Source organism: Bactrocera oleae, chromosome 4, assembly GCF_042242935.1.
Source record: "Bactrocera oleae isolate idBacOlea1 chromosome 4, idBacOlea1, whole genome shotgun sequence".
NCBI lineage: Eukaryota > Metazoa > Arthropoda > Insecta > Diptera > Tephritidae > Bactrocera > Bactrocera oleae.
In genome coordinates, this window is record NC_091538.1 from 59,716,651 (window position 1) to 59,731,632 (window position 14,982).

The 14,982-nt window shown below is 30.2% G+C and overlaps 1 protein-coding gene and 1 long non-coding RNA gene across 3 annotated transcripts in view; both read right to left on the reverse strand.

Moving 5' to 3' along the window:
• Positions 1–1,724: 1,724 nt before the first annotated feature.
• Positions 1,725–14,982, reverse strand: part of LOC106622154 (G-protein coupled receptor dmsr-1) — a 255,903-nt gene continuing 242,645 nt past the window's right edge. For both annotated transcript variants that reach the window (XM_070108720.1, XM_070108721.1), the window contains 2 exons: positions 9,293–9,505; positions 1,725–7,162 (listed from right to left, as the gene is read on the reverse strand). In XM_070108720.1, the coding sequence (XP_069964821.1) occupies positions 6,841–7,162; positions 9,293–9,505 (535 nt within the window). In that variant the 3' untranslated portion in view covers positions 1,725–6,840. The remainder of the gene's footprint in view (positions 7,163–9,292; positions 9,506–14,982) is intronic.
• LOC138857125 (uncharacterized) lies at positions 13,564–14,469 on the reverse strand. The gene is made up of 2 exons (XR_011396110.1): positions 13,992–14,469; positions 13,564–13,936 (listed from the first exon to the last, which is right to left on the reverse strand). It is a non-coding gene; the product is annotated as an uncharacterized lncRNA (long non-coding RNA).

The following is a 14,982-nucleotide window of genomic DNA, read 5'->3' on the forward strand; positions in this document are numbered from 1 at the left end:
TAAAATAATCAACCGTTATTATCTTTTAAACAGTTAGGTTTACGAAAAAATCGTAAGAGACCTTTTTATAGAGCATACATTTTGATATAAAATCTATGATACGAAAAAAGGTTTCAAAAGGTTGACTGCGAGATTTGAATTTTCCTATTTGATAATTAGAACTCTGATCTAATGTAATTTTTTCTCCATGTCAATTTAATGAAAAATGGAAAGTTCGGAGCTCAAATTGTAAGAAAATTCTTTTTTTACGTTCTAAAATTTTTAGCCTTTCTTGTTGAAAAAATTTGTATCATTTTTAAAATGAACCTGTCGTACGAATATTATTAGTCGCTATATGCCGGCTAGGCTAAAGTGTGGACTCTTTTCATCAAGCTTTAGTATAGAATCACGATAGGCTAAAATAAATATTCTTACTTACTTTAAATAAAAATATCTAACTGCTTAATCGATATGTACGTTATGAAGCCAATCAGAGGGACAAAAATATTAATATCGTGTATACAGAGTTAATAAACCTCAAATATTTACATGTATACTGTGGATAGAAATCTTTATATTTCATGTATGAGAACAGAGGAAAATACGACTTAATTCGAACATTTTTACCCTCATATTCTTTATATGAGGGCTAGAGGAAGATATAATATATTTTGAATTGGATTATGATTGACTAATTTTTTGAACCGGTTTCTATTCAAATAAAAGCACTTTAAAAGCTGGTTCAACTTTTAAGTTATGTTGTATCCTATAACTAGGTAGTTTTTAAGTGAATAATACTGATTTTAGGAAATTCTAGTGTATCCTTTTAACTAAAATGTAGTTCAAGAAAACTTACCATTATTCTTTCGGGAATATTACGACATTAAGCAATGAAAATAAGAAATAATAAGAATGTCGAAAATTACTTATTTTAGTTTTGATCCTACGAAAGATTAAAAACAAGTCAGTACAATTTACCATATTTTCCTACAATTAAACATATGAAATTTTTTTTTAACGAATTGGCTTTACAATCTTCGCTTTAGCTGGAAAACAATAACACACAGAAAAATCATTTCATATACCGTTTCCAATGAAACGGATGCAAAATAGAAGCAACGAATTACTCGAATCAAGAGATAAATCCATTGCTTTTACTAAAAATGTATGGGCAATTGAAAGCTTTGCTCAGCATTGATAGGGGAGCTCTTCGAAAAATGTTGAATGATAAAATAATAATTATTTTTGTATTTATATAAACAAAACTTTGGTGCGGCGTTTTATGGATGTCGGTATCATTGGACTCTTTGTTTTTGGTAATTTTTTTCAAACACTGAATTGAATATTGAATTAGCCATTCATGATATAGAGCTAGAAACCGAAGATTCCGGAAAACTATTATATCTACTATCAGTAAGTAGACCTAGTCTTTGTCACACGTCATCTGAATGGTTTAATGAATAGATAAATAATAACTAATTATAATATCTAATTATAAAAGTCCGTCCGTTTGTCTGTATATATGCGAACTAGCTCTTCAGTTTGAGAGATATTCATCTGAAATTTTGCACCCGTCCTTTACCGGACCATTATAGTATATAGCTGTCATGCAAACTGAACGATCAAAATCAAGTTTGAAATGGAATCTTTTGTATTAGTGAAGGGTTTAATAGATTCGGTGCAACCGTAGTTAAGTTTTTTACTAAGGAACTCTTATTGTAAACCATTTGCTACAAAAGAAAAACTTCTTTGTTCATTTTATATGTAATTCTATGCATAGTCGTAATATAATTTTATTTTCAAACATTAATTTTTTCAACATTTTAATCACGATTAGTATTTTTTATCATACAAAATATACACAAATGCATTATGTGGCTGCTTTATACTTTTACTTTTTCACTTACCTACATACTTTTATATACAAATTATTATTTAAGAGCTATTAAATTTAAATTTCGATTGATAATTTAAAAGATTACTTCAGTTAAACATTAGAAATGAGACAAAAAAATGTGAATGCCACAAAAAAAAAAATGTCATAAATAGATCACACGAAAATAATTTAATTAACATATTTTTCCATTACTCTTTTTGATTACTTCAATTCACAGGTGTGAATTTTATGTTACGGTTAATAATCTAAAAGATATTTTTAGTTCAACAATCAAAATTATTAATTACATATAATTAATAATCTATTGTAATTGAAAGTAATAAAAAAATAATCATAATTTTTCGAAGTTCTATAATTTTTGATTATCGCTATTTTACTTCTAATAGTTCCAAATATGCTTATTTTTGATGATAATAATTTGTTGAAAATAAATAAGTGATAATAATGGTAATTATTTATCTTAATTAAGTTGTACTTATCGCTAAGCATTACTATTAATAAGCACAATTCGACAGCTCCGCATTATTTAAATTAATTTTATTATTAAATTTTGAATAAATTTTTATTAGAAAAATATGTCTGCCAATATGCAATATAAATAGTGTTATTCGATTACTTTAATATTAATTTATATTTTTACCTTTTTAACTTAATGATATAAATAAATTTGTTTTGAAACCGAAATACTCACTAATAGGCGCTAATTACCAATTGAACAAGATTTTGTGTTTCAAAATAAATATTCTGCCACAACCATTGACAATTATTATTATTTACTTACAAATACAACAAGAACAGCTATTAACATTATTTGTTTTTGTTGTATCTAATAAATTGGAAGTGACTGCGTGGCACATTCATACACCTATAAGTATATACACTCCTGCAGTCAAATTTTCGTGAATTGGTTATAATGTGTACGTACATACATATATTTAGTCTCATTTTAAGATTAATTTTAGGTACTTAAGTGTAATCTAAGTGTTTACTGAATATCCAACTGCAAAATACACTTCTATAGGGCTCAATTAGAAGACGTATGTTGCGCTGGATGTTTTTTGTTTATACCTAGGTATAATATATATCATCAGAATGCTTAACCATTTTAATTAGACTTTTTAAGTGTTATTTCATAACAAACATTCAGATGCTGATAACTATGCATTGGTAATTATATGCTTTATACATATACACATTACTTATTATCGCGCTTAAAATGATCGTTGTCTGCTTGGATACTGCTGAAGTGCTCTGTTAAAACACTACCTCAAACCAAAAATTCAATAAGTTACGATTACCTTTTAATTAAAATATGTTTTCGTAGTTTGACTTGAAGTTTTAGTGCGGATATTAGCGGATATCGCAAACATTATTGTAAAGAGCTGCAGCTACCACAATACAAACCGATTTTCGTATTAGAAGAACACTTGTAATGTTATATCTTCTTAGCTGCGGCTAACTATTCTACACCCAGTTAAACTCGCAGAACTGGAGCAGCTTTCATAGTATCTGCTACTATTAACGAGGTTACGTTATAATTTTCCCAATACTCTTTCAAATTGCATGCTTCAATGCATTTTTGTAATACAAGATGTATAGAATAGCGACCATTTTTCTGCCTTAACATAAGTGTGGCTTCGTCTTAAGGAGCTGTATATCAACTTGTGCATTTCAAAAAATCGATTTTTATTGCATACATATATTGTTTATATATTTGAAAATACTGTGCGAACAGTTTTGGAAATATGAGCATATTTATAAATGCCTTTTCTCGAAATGCAGTTTTTAGAGTCGGTGATTTCTACGAAAGACTGGACTGATCGACTTGAAATCCTCACATGACCATCTTATGGTAGATATATTTGTCAGATAATGATTGAAGGAGTAAAATTTTTGATAAACATTTCGTTTTTTTAGCCACTCTGTAGTGTACATTTTTTCACATAACATTTTTTTTTTGTAGCCGCTATTTCGTCAAATTTTTGACTCGTCTGTAGTAACAATAATTTGTTTTGGTTTTTGTATTTGAGATAATTTTAAGCAGTAAAATCTTCCTCACCGCCAGGTCCTCCTGGAGATCGGTTGCGGAATCCAAGAAAACTAAAGTTATTCAGAATTAATCGCAGATTATTAAAGTACATTCAATTCCGTAAATGTACATTTTCTTTAATTTGTTATTACTCTACAAAACAAAAAAAGTGCAAGTGGGTACAACAACTGAAATAAATAATAACCCTTTGCACTAATTTAGATAATTTATTTTAAAGAAGTTGGAAATGATTATTATTTAATTTTTTATGATAGACTTTTTTCGAAGACAAGCCATACAAGTTAACTGCACAACGGTTTTTCTTTCATCTTTTCAATTCCTTTGAATCTAACAATACTGGGTTCCGCTAATACTAGCTCTTTAGCGCATAATTTCAAGTACTAAATTTACTAAATGTTTATAAGAATTGTGAATATTAACTCAGCTCATGATGGTTGCACAGAGGTAGTGTGAGTTAACACTCTCTTGGATGAATTTTTTTATAAAAGAATAAATTTTAGTAAAAACTAATTATTTTATTTGTATATTGAATATATTTTTTGTTGTATATTTTTCAATCATTTAAGTGTAAAAATTAAATTTTTCTTTGGCTCTCAAGATGTGCAAAAATTAAATAGTTTTTTTCACTAAAAGAACTAATGAAATACCCCGAATGTTTATTTAGAAATAATCTGCGACAGTTATGCGTTTTCAGCGATAGTGACCTCAATTGCTTTTGGTGAAAAGTATTATAGAATCTCCCCTGCCTTGACACATTTTCTTTAAGTATTTTCATATTAAAAAATTTTAAAAAAACTTTGTAAAAAAAAAATGTTTATTTCATATTTTTGGCTTTGGATTGCACAAAAATGTTGTAACACAACCAAAAAAATTTATATATTAAAATTTAGTTTTGTTGAAGTTATTAAAATTTTTTTGTCTAACCATAATTGATTTATATATTAATTACTATTTTTAATTTTTGGTTCATTTCTTCTTGCTAATATTATTATTATTTTTTATATATGAAAATATTTAATCAATTATGTAATCTCTTTGTATGTATGTAATCGTAATGTTATTGAATTGATGTTTTGTTAGTTTATTAGATTTAAATTTGGATTATCTATAAGCTTTGAAGCACAGAGCTGCGTATACGTGCTATGTATTGACGGCTATTATTACAAACTGAATCTATTTTTTTTATAATTTAGCAGCTTTTGAATAATACTTAATATGTTAATATACATTTAATGTATTTTTGTACAATTCTCTTTAAACTATTGTATTATATATTGATTGATTATGATAATTTCTTACTCATATTAATATTTTTAACGTTTATAGTTTTTCGTTAAATTATTTGAGCTTATCTGTTTTTTTTTTGTAATAAGTTAATATACATATACATATATAATATATAGTACGTAAGTAGCTTACAAATAATGTTTAAGTATACAAATATGATTTTTGTTTTCTCATTTTTGAATGAATGGCACTTCGTTTTGATGAATCTCACTAGCTCAAAGCTTATACTAATATGTTATATAATATCCAAAGTTAATTATTTTTTTTTGGAAACGCGCCCGCAAGTTTCAGTTTTGGTCCTTAAAATAACGATTTAACGCATACAAGCGCTTTATTTTCCATTTAAACCATGTACACCATGTCGTATGAGCAACACAGCATGTATAAATCACTTGTATGATTGCCAAGTACAAGTATATTTGACGTATTAGTTTGACTGCGTATACCTCTTAAAGGAATGTTTTTATGGAAAAATCATTAAGACTTTGTTTGTAGCGCGTATACTCTTGTATTAGAATATTACTGTTTTAAATTTGTAGAATTACTTGCCTAATGAAAAATATCCAAAACATTCCATGTTAAATATGTGGGAAAAGTAAAATTATTTAGGTACCTTTTGTTTTGAAAATTAATAATTTTTTTATATTGGATCCTGTTTTTAGCTTAAAAACTGAAATTTCACGAGGCGTTTGCATAAAAAAAAGTTAACTTTTGGAAATAACGGACACCCTAATATATGCACATATAGGTACATTTATTTAGTTCATATATCTTAATTAACAGTTATTTTGTGTGTTTTAAACGCTGTGCTTGGCAAAATGTTTAATTAAAACTTTATTTATTTATTTATTTTCATAATACTTTATATTTTTGTATGAATTTCTGGTAAAAAGCAGTACATTAACACTTAGGTCTTCTTATTTAGTAATATTAATATAGTGAATCCCTAAAAAATCTAGCTTAATTCACTATAAAACTTAACAAGCTAAAATATAAAAAGACATTGAACTTTCATCAGCCAGACAGACAGTCTCAATTATCGAGCGAATAAAGTGCCCCATTAACCACCACTCACACTGACATACAAGACACACAAGTATATTACACACAATTAAGGTGTACATATATATGTACATAATTAACTAACTGTTGAATTAACATGTTGTGCCAACAGGAGGAACACCTTGACTCTAGCTAATTTCTGTAAGACATACATAAATACAAAAAGGCTGAGCACTACGCTAACAATATAAACTGCTACTGTTATGCAATATATAACATATGTATGTATGTAAATAAATACATATGCATATAATATTGCATATAACTGTAAATTCGTTGCGAACTAAAATTACGAATTTTTATGTAACGACTTACGCGCTCTAAGTATATAATACATGATCTTGCTGAGATATAAACATACATATATACAAAGAAGCATACGCACACACATACGAATACATATGCACTTATATATGCTTTTACCGGCCACGCATTAGAGTCCGTCATCGACAAAGCCGACTATTTTTAAACCATACCATGTATGTAATAAGCCGCTTAACATTCAACACAGTCCTTGCAGCATTTGCAGCATTTAAAGCAGTTAAGGTGACCCTCCACACCGGAGTCAAACACACGTCGTGGTTACCCGCGTTAATCGTGTCATTTCCATGCTGCCGAAATTCTTTTTGAAAAACAACGATTTGAATGTTGTACGGAATTGTTTTGACATCAGACCGTAGAGTACGAAGCCGACAGCGGCATTGATAAGCGCCAGCAGATCCATCATTTCACCGAATGGTGGATAGCAAACAAAGAAGAAACATTTCTCCAACACACCCGACAATAAACCCAGTATGCCTTGTGGGAATTCGGTGACCAGAAAGAGTATGAGTACGGCGACCAGCAGCATGGTGGTGCGATCGGTGCGACGATCACATTTTGGGGGACTGTGAAAAATACGAAAGTGAGTTAAATCTGTTTGGTAAATATAGTTTCTTAAATTTATTCAAATATATTAGTTAGAAATTAGTGCTCCATTAAAAATTATAATTTTTTTTAATGTTAAGATATGCGTAATATGTTGGTTCATACAAGTAATTCGAGGGATGCTAGATTCGTTGTACCGTTGTTTAGTGCTTCGTTAGATATATCCGAGAGAATTCTGCATAAATAGAAATTTAACCAGCCACTACAACCAGTTTGAAATTTTGCGGTTATCTGAAAAGGTAACTCGAGTTGCACGTCTTCGATTGTTTGACCAAAATTAAGTAAATTAAGGGAAGAGAGTTGAGGAATGTTAAATTTCGGTTGCGCAACTTTCGCTATGTATTCTGTGAGATATTGCATGTGGTCAATATAAAATAGGAACGTCTTCTTGACTTTCTTGGTACTGGGTTCGGCTTTTGCCAAGTGTCTATAGAAGTGACTTTTAGAAAAATATCTTGCGTCTAGTATCGAAAATGGTCAAATTCAGTTCGAAATATACAGTTTATTTTCATGTCTTCATGTAAGATCTCATTAAATTTGACCTAGGCTGATACATTAAAACTGCACGCGAACCGAATCGATAAATTTTTCCCCCCTAGATTGGTACGTGTTTGGCAGACTATGATACCTTTTGTAAAAACAGAGTGTTGTAGCTGAGTACCTTACATCCATCGAGCGCATCATTGCTGCTGACGAAACGTGGATTTATGAATATGAGCTCGAAACTGTCTATCAATCTAGGGAATGGCGCTTCAAACATGAGCCGAAACCAAAAAAAAACTTAAATTCACTGAAGGCACCGCAGATTATAACAAATGTGCAGAAAATTGGATTAAACGTTGGCATCCTTGTATTGTAGCTCAACATCCTTGTATTGAATGCAACAATAAAGATTTGTGTTAAAATACGTGAAAATGTACTTTTTTGTGAGTTCGGGTCAAAGTTGATCAGCTGGTAAACGTCCTAGGTCTAGTAACCAAAAAGAGATCGAAATCGCGCTAAAAGAAAGTAAATTGTATTCCTTGTCTTCTCATTTGTATATATTTGTATTGAAATCTGGAGGTATCCCAAAGTTTCAAATTTTGTATTTATAACTTATGAGAACTAGCGTAAGAACAGTATAAAAGTAACTGATTTTTGTGTTGTGTGTGAGCTTATCATTTTCCCCATATATTTTATGAGAAGCTATTTTAAATAAAAATTATATATTATATATTATATTTTTATTATTATTATATACATTTAAAAAAATTCATACGAAATCAAAGCATTGTAAATTTAATAACTGATTCACGCCACGTGCCTGACGTGCAACCTATTCAATAAATACAAATTTCTGCATCAACGCTTGTACTACATATGTACACACTTCCGTACTTCCGCAACTGGTGCGACTAAGGGTTCAGTAATTTGACACATGCTGCAAAATGATTTTATTTTTTTTTAACAAAAATGCACCCATGTTGGTGCCAGCTAAATTCGTATTAAAAATTTATATTGCAAAATATACATATGTACCTCAATTCAATGTAATAAAATGCACGTTCTTAGAAATTGGAAATAAATGTTAAGGTGCGGAAACGGCAAAACAATTCCGTTGAAATGCAAGCAAGCTGCAATCGCATTCGATTTTTGGATTCCGAATTTATTGTTTGTTTCATAGAAATTTTACGGAACGTTTTGTGGTTATCTTGTGTTCACTGAGCGCGGTTACTACATTAGTAATATAAATTGTGGAAATTACGTAATAACATTAATAGTTTAAATGAAATCAGTTGGTAATTGTGTAATTTCCCATTAAATTAACTGAAACAGCTGAGTATTAATCGATAACATCGAGCATGTGCCATTAACTAAAATAGTTGCAAGTAGTCAGAGTAGAATTAATATTTTTTTTTTAACTTTTTGCATATTTTTGAGCATTATGGTTTAGTTTTGATAACATAAAAAAAACTTGAAATTTCGATTGTGTAAGATTTTTTTTTTTTTTGCTAACTTTTGCTTAGTACTATTGTTTTTATCAGTAGATCTTTGTATAACGGTAATTATATGTTTTCAAAAATTTTCAACAAAATGTTACGTATACGCACCGTTGGGAGTGCCGCTGCTCCGTTAAGGGTACTTCGCCGGCACAGCTGGTACCTCCATTGGCGCTACCAGTTTTATTGGGATTATTGTAGTCCTTCAGCTTTTGCTTTCGCTTCGACGCCTCACATAGCACTCGTACTAATATGAAGCTGATAACGGTTAGTATGCAGCAGGGCAACAATTTAATAATTACAGAGTGAATCCAAAAGTTGATTCTATGGTAAAAAAAAGAAGTTTAAATTTACTATTTATAATATATTTTTTATATAATTTTTTATATGAAGCACATACATATATATTCAATAATAATAGTGTTAAAATCTCTTATTAGCTGTGTTCGATTCGCCAAGTTTCAGTTCGAGCCTTACAACGAATTCAACTTGATAACTTTGTTATTTCTTTTACACACCACATACGGGCATTCTAAGCTGTCCAAGCGAGTTTCGTGTTAGGATCGACCTCTTCACCTAACCTACATATAATCAGTTATGTTGTAGAATCTGATAGTTTTCGGAATCAGAGTTGAAACCGATAAACAAATGTAGTGTGTGTCATGAATTCAGATATTATTGGTTTGACGTTCGAAACAAAAATTGTATCGGCTTTGGGTGTCACGGAAACCAATTACAACGGTTTTATTATTAGAAACAAAGCAAGAGGATAGTCGTTGACAGCTTTGAAATGTAAGTTCAGAAATTAATTTATATTATTATTAAGATTTAACTTATCTTTATACATAAGAATAAAACACAAAATATCATAATTTTTGAGTTTATGAAAAAAATCCAGATATTTTAAGAGGATTTACAAAACATAATAAACAAAACATAATTCAAGTGGCGAACATATTTGAATGCATTTATTTCAAAATCAGTAACTTTTTTTTATAAACCATAAAAAAAATATATAAAGCAAAAACATCAAAAATATTTTGGTAAGAAAACGAAAGTGATTTAAAAAATTATTGATACAGAAAACATATGATAATTTTAATACTTTGTTGGTCCCTCTTTAGCTTTAATTATTGCTTGCTAAACGCCGATGTATGCTTTTTACTAGCACCTGAGTATCAGACTTTTAACGTGTGCTTGGACGAAATATTGTGTTTTCGAATCCTTTTTTCTAACAAATCCCATATGTGATCTACGGGATTAATGTCGGGTGATTGTGGTAGTGTTTGGAGTTGCTTGCAGTTGTATATAAGCCATTCGCGGACTAGATACGACGTGTGATTTGAGTTGTTATCTTGTTGAAAAAGAAATCGGCTGCTGTCGAGAGCCAGTTTATGCACGCTTGGACATAAATTTTCCTTCAGAATGTTCAGTTATATATATTTGTCCATTTTAATAATAAACTTTAACTTTAATAAACTTTAAATTACCCACGCCAGATGCAGTCGAAACACTCCCAAACCATGATGTTTCCCCCACCATGTTTGACTGTATGTAGGTATCAAGCTATTTGCTTGCATCTCTGCATTGACACGCCTCCACACTTTATGAATGCTTTGTGCAGCACATTTCTCACTATTTGAGGATTTACATTTTTTTTGTAACTCGATGTTTATATTATTCGTAATCTTTACTGCTGAAATATGCGGATTGCGTTTAACTGCGACGATAGCATTGCGTTCTTCGTGGGGCGTCAAAGCTTTTGGTCTGCCCGACCTGAGTTTTATATTTAGATCTCCGCTATTTGTATACGATTTTATAATGTTATAAACACCTGAATGGCGTTTCCCTACTATTTGTCAATTTCACGTAAAGTTTTATTTTCCAAATAAAATTTTAATATTAATTTTTTTTACTTTGAGCGAATTTTTTAAACCGCGGCTCATTTTTTTTTTGTTATTTCAGCAACTAATTATACTAAGCTTTAACACTTATATGTTCTCTGTCGAGCTTTTTTAAAATATTAAAAAAAAATTAATCAAACTAAAAAATCTAAGTGGCGCCACAAGCTAGATAACGGCACAGCAATCACTAAGATCATAATGCTGTTCTAGGAATGTACATAAGGGTTTTTTAACTTTTGTTGAAATATTGCGACTCCCCTGGTGCATCAAGTGTATTACTGTGACCTGTTAATATCTTCATTTCAATTTTTTCGTTGCTATTTTCTTCCAATAAATTAAAAGCTTTTTATTCATTTTCCGTTTTTGTTACATTACTAAACAGTTGATTCGAATTCTGGTTTTGCATATATTCAAAAAAGCGAAACTCCAATCAGATTCTGTGACACCATTGAAAATCAGAATTGGTTTGCAATTCTGACAACTACGCAAATCTGTCTTGGATTCCACAACATCTCTGAATATTTATATCCTCAACAAAGGTTTAAATTTGCCACGAAATTTATAACATCCAGAAGAAAACTGCAGAGACCCTACCAAATTTAACGGAGCAGGGCGAGCTGAGTCTGTTTGTCTGTATATATGTACATACGTGAACTAGTCTCCGCGTTTTTGAAAAATTTTGCGCACGTCTTTTCCTCTTCTCCCTAAAAAGCTGCTAATTTTTCAGAATCGCCGGTATAAGACCACTATAGCATATAGCTGCAATACAAAACGAACGATCGGAATCAAGTTCTTGCATGCAAATATTTTTTATTTGTTCGCTGCAACCAAATTTAACGTTTTTTCTTATTTTTACAGGAAAACAGCGCGCAAAGATATTGATCAGAAAAATTACGCTTAGAAACAGCTATTGTTTGAAATATATCTATTATCTTGCTATTTGATGGAAAATATTTGTAATTATTAAATATTGAACAATTTAGTATTTTTTATATTAACATAACAATTTACATACAGCATTGTTCTTCAAATTGAAAACTGGCAAAAATTCCAACTTTTGGTTAAAAAGTGTTTAAAACATTACTTGGGCTTATATTCTCCGATAGCTTTTCTAAATAATCGAACCTTGTAACCACAGTCAAATAATTACAAATATATAATAATATTTATTTCTTTCATCGATGTAATCATATTTGGAAAACTATCCTTTCAAATTTTTTATAATGACAATATTGATATGACAAGGTAATAAAAGTTTGTATAAACACTAAATGATATGTAGCAATTTTATTTCATCACGGCGTAACCTGGTAAGTATTGTAACATAAATAAAAAGTTCATGCGAGATAAATAAAGAGCAGAGAGAGTTCCATCAATACATACAACAATGCTGTGTGGCCAAAATAGCAAGGATGCTTGAATTTTAAATACCTCTAGTTCAACATCATCTGCCACCAGGCGCACATAATAGCGGAGAAGGTGTCTCAAATATATTAAAATTATTCACCACTATAATTTTAACAACACTACTTGGTTGTTCTGTTGTCATATCGGCTTTAAAACAATAAGAAATGTAAAATTTCGAAATCGATTTTGCACATTCTCTTTCTTTCTCTCTCTCTCTCTCTATTATAATCGGCTGGTACATTGTGATAATTTTGCAGACAAACAACCTAAACAAAATTCTTTGCATCGATAAACCGATTTTCCATTGCCTTTTTCACCAGGCGCTCATAGGACGCAGTCGTCGATTCTTCTGTAACAAAATGCATATGATTTAGCAACAAAAATTCGTTACTCATAGCAAATCCTCACTAAGCACTAAATCTTATTGTAATTATGTTTTGTTATTGTACATTATCTGATCTCCTGGTTTAACTAAAATGTGAGAAGAAAATCACTTTCTACCAGGCGCACAAAACAGCGCAGTAGGTGTTTTGAATGCATTGTAATTGCCAGCTGTCCGTTCACAATAGATAGAATAGATAGATGTAACAACAAAAATTCGTTCCGATTCTAATATCGATAATAAAACAACACTAAATGTTGCATATTTACTTTTATTACGATGAATTGAAGAAATTTTCTACAGCTGCGACTATTTATGATCGCCTAGTATAGCAGCACGATTTTTCATACAAAATACATGAAAATCTAAAGGAGGGTGTTTGTGCGTGTTGTGGACCACAATAGCAAGTCAAGAAAATAATTTGCTGTGCGCTTTGTACCAGGCGCACAAAATAATGCAGTAAGTGTTTCAAGCTTCGAATTCAAACTCCTTCTCATTTACGTATGTGCAAGGATATAACAACACACATTAGCTCCAATTGCCAAAACGTTTCTAAGCCTAAGCCAGGCTGCCAATCATATGCTGCATAACTATGTGTTGTATTTGGTTATGGTATATTTGGAGTTTTATTTTATTTTTATTATCAACTGATACATTACGACAAATTTTGAATATGAAATAAAAGAAAGTTTTGCGAGATCGGTCGACTCATAAAAAATATCATTTATTTATAAAATTATGTAACATTAGAAATATTGTACAGAACATTGTTGTATATATTATTTATAATGCTGTGATTAGTTATTTTAAGATCCCACTATAAAATTGTTTTTTCTTGAAATCTTATCAGCAAATTAACTGGCATTTCTCTACCCTCTTCTAATAGTTAAATCTTCTCTCTTCTTAGCAATCCTAATCCGTTCCAATTGTCAAATTGTTCCCAAAAGACATTACAAAGCGCATCATCGAAGCAAATAACGCACAGAACAAGTATTGTGAAATCATATGCTTCAGCCATCACCTCATTGCAGCCATACACATTAGTTCCTGTCCAGGCCGTTCCTAAAATAACAAATACTAAATGTTGTGTTGCTGTACTACTGTATTACTATACTACCTTCGTCACAATATGTTAATTGTTATTGCATTATTCGAACTTTGCGACGTTTGTGCGTTGAGAGAGACTAAACATATTTTATTCTTACCTTCCTTTTATGATCGCCTGGGACATTTAATCATCAGTTAGCAAACAATGCTTTTAAAACAGAGTAGTGTAGATCAGCTGTTTTCGTTTCATGCTTGCATCTTTTATCGTCTATTTTGCGTTTTTTTTTCTGCAGCTCACGTTGCAGTGTTGCCAGTCGACATTTATAATATTTATTTATTTCATATAATATATTGAACATATATGTATTTATTTACTCCTTATATATATTGTTTTTTTTTTAATACGATTTACTAAATTAACTTGATTTAATTTCAAATTCCAGGTATTGAAAAAGTTTATACCTTAGTGGCCTTATTCGGAAACTAAGGCTTCATAGATCAGTGCAGAAGCCTTAGAAAATGGTAAAAAGTGAAAATAATCATAGCAGGTTGAAATCCATTGGAAAATGAATATTTTAAATTAAAAAAAATTACAACATGTTTGGGATATGAAATGGTTAGTTCACCCTAAATTTCGTGAAAAAAATTTTCTTTGTAGAAGTTATAAATAAAAAAATCAAAGACTTGGTTTTTTGCATATTTCACATAAATATTGAGGTTATGTGAATATTTTGTAAATAGAAAAGTTACAGATATATATATATATATATATATATATATATTATATATATATGTGCTTCCTTGGGACTCATAATTTGGCCGGAAATCGAGATAAACCATTTATGACACTTGACAATTCAATTGCTCCCCTCAGCGACCTCAGATCGCCCGTACATTATTTTTCTTTTCATTTTTGTTATTTTATCTTGCTTTTCCAATGGGTCACTACTATGATTTTTTTTGCTTTCAAAATTTTCTACTCTGGTCTATGCAATGAAATTAACAAATTTTTTCTAATATTTGTAAATTTTATTACGTTTTCAAAACCTTCCTTGTTTTTT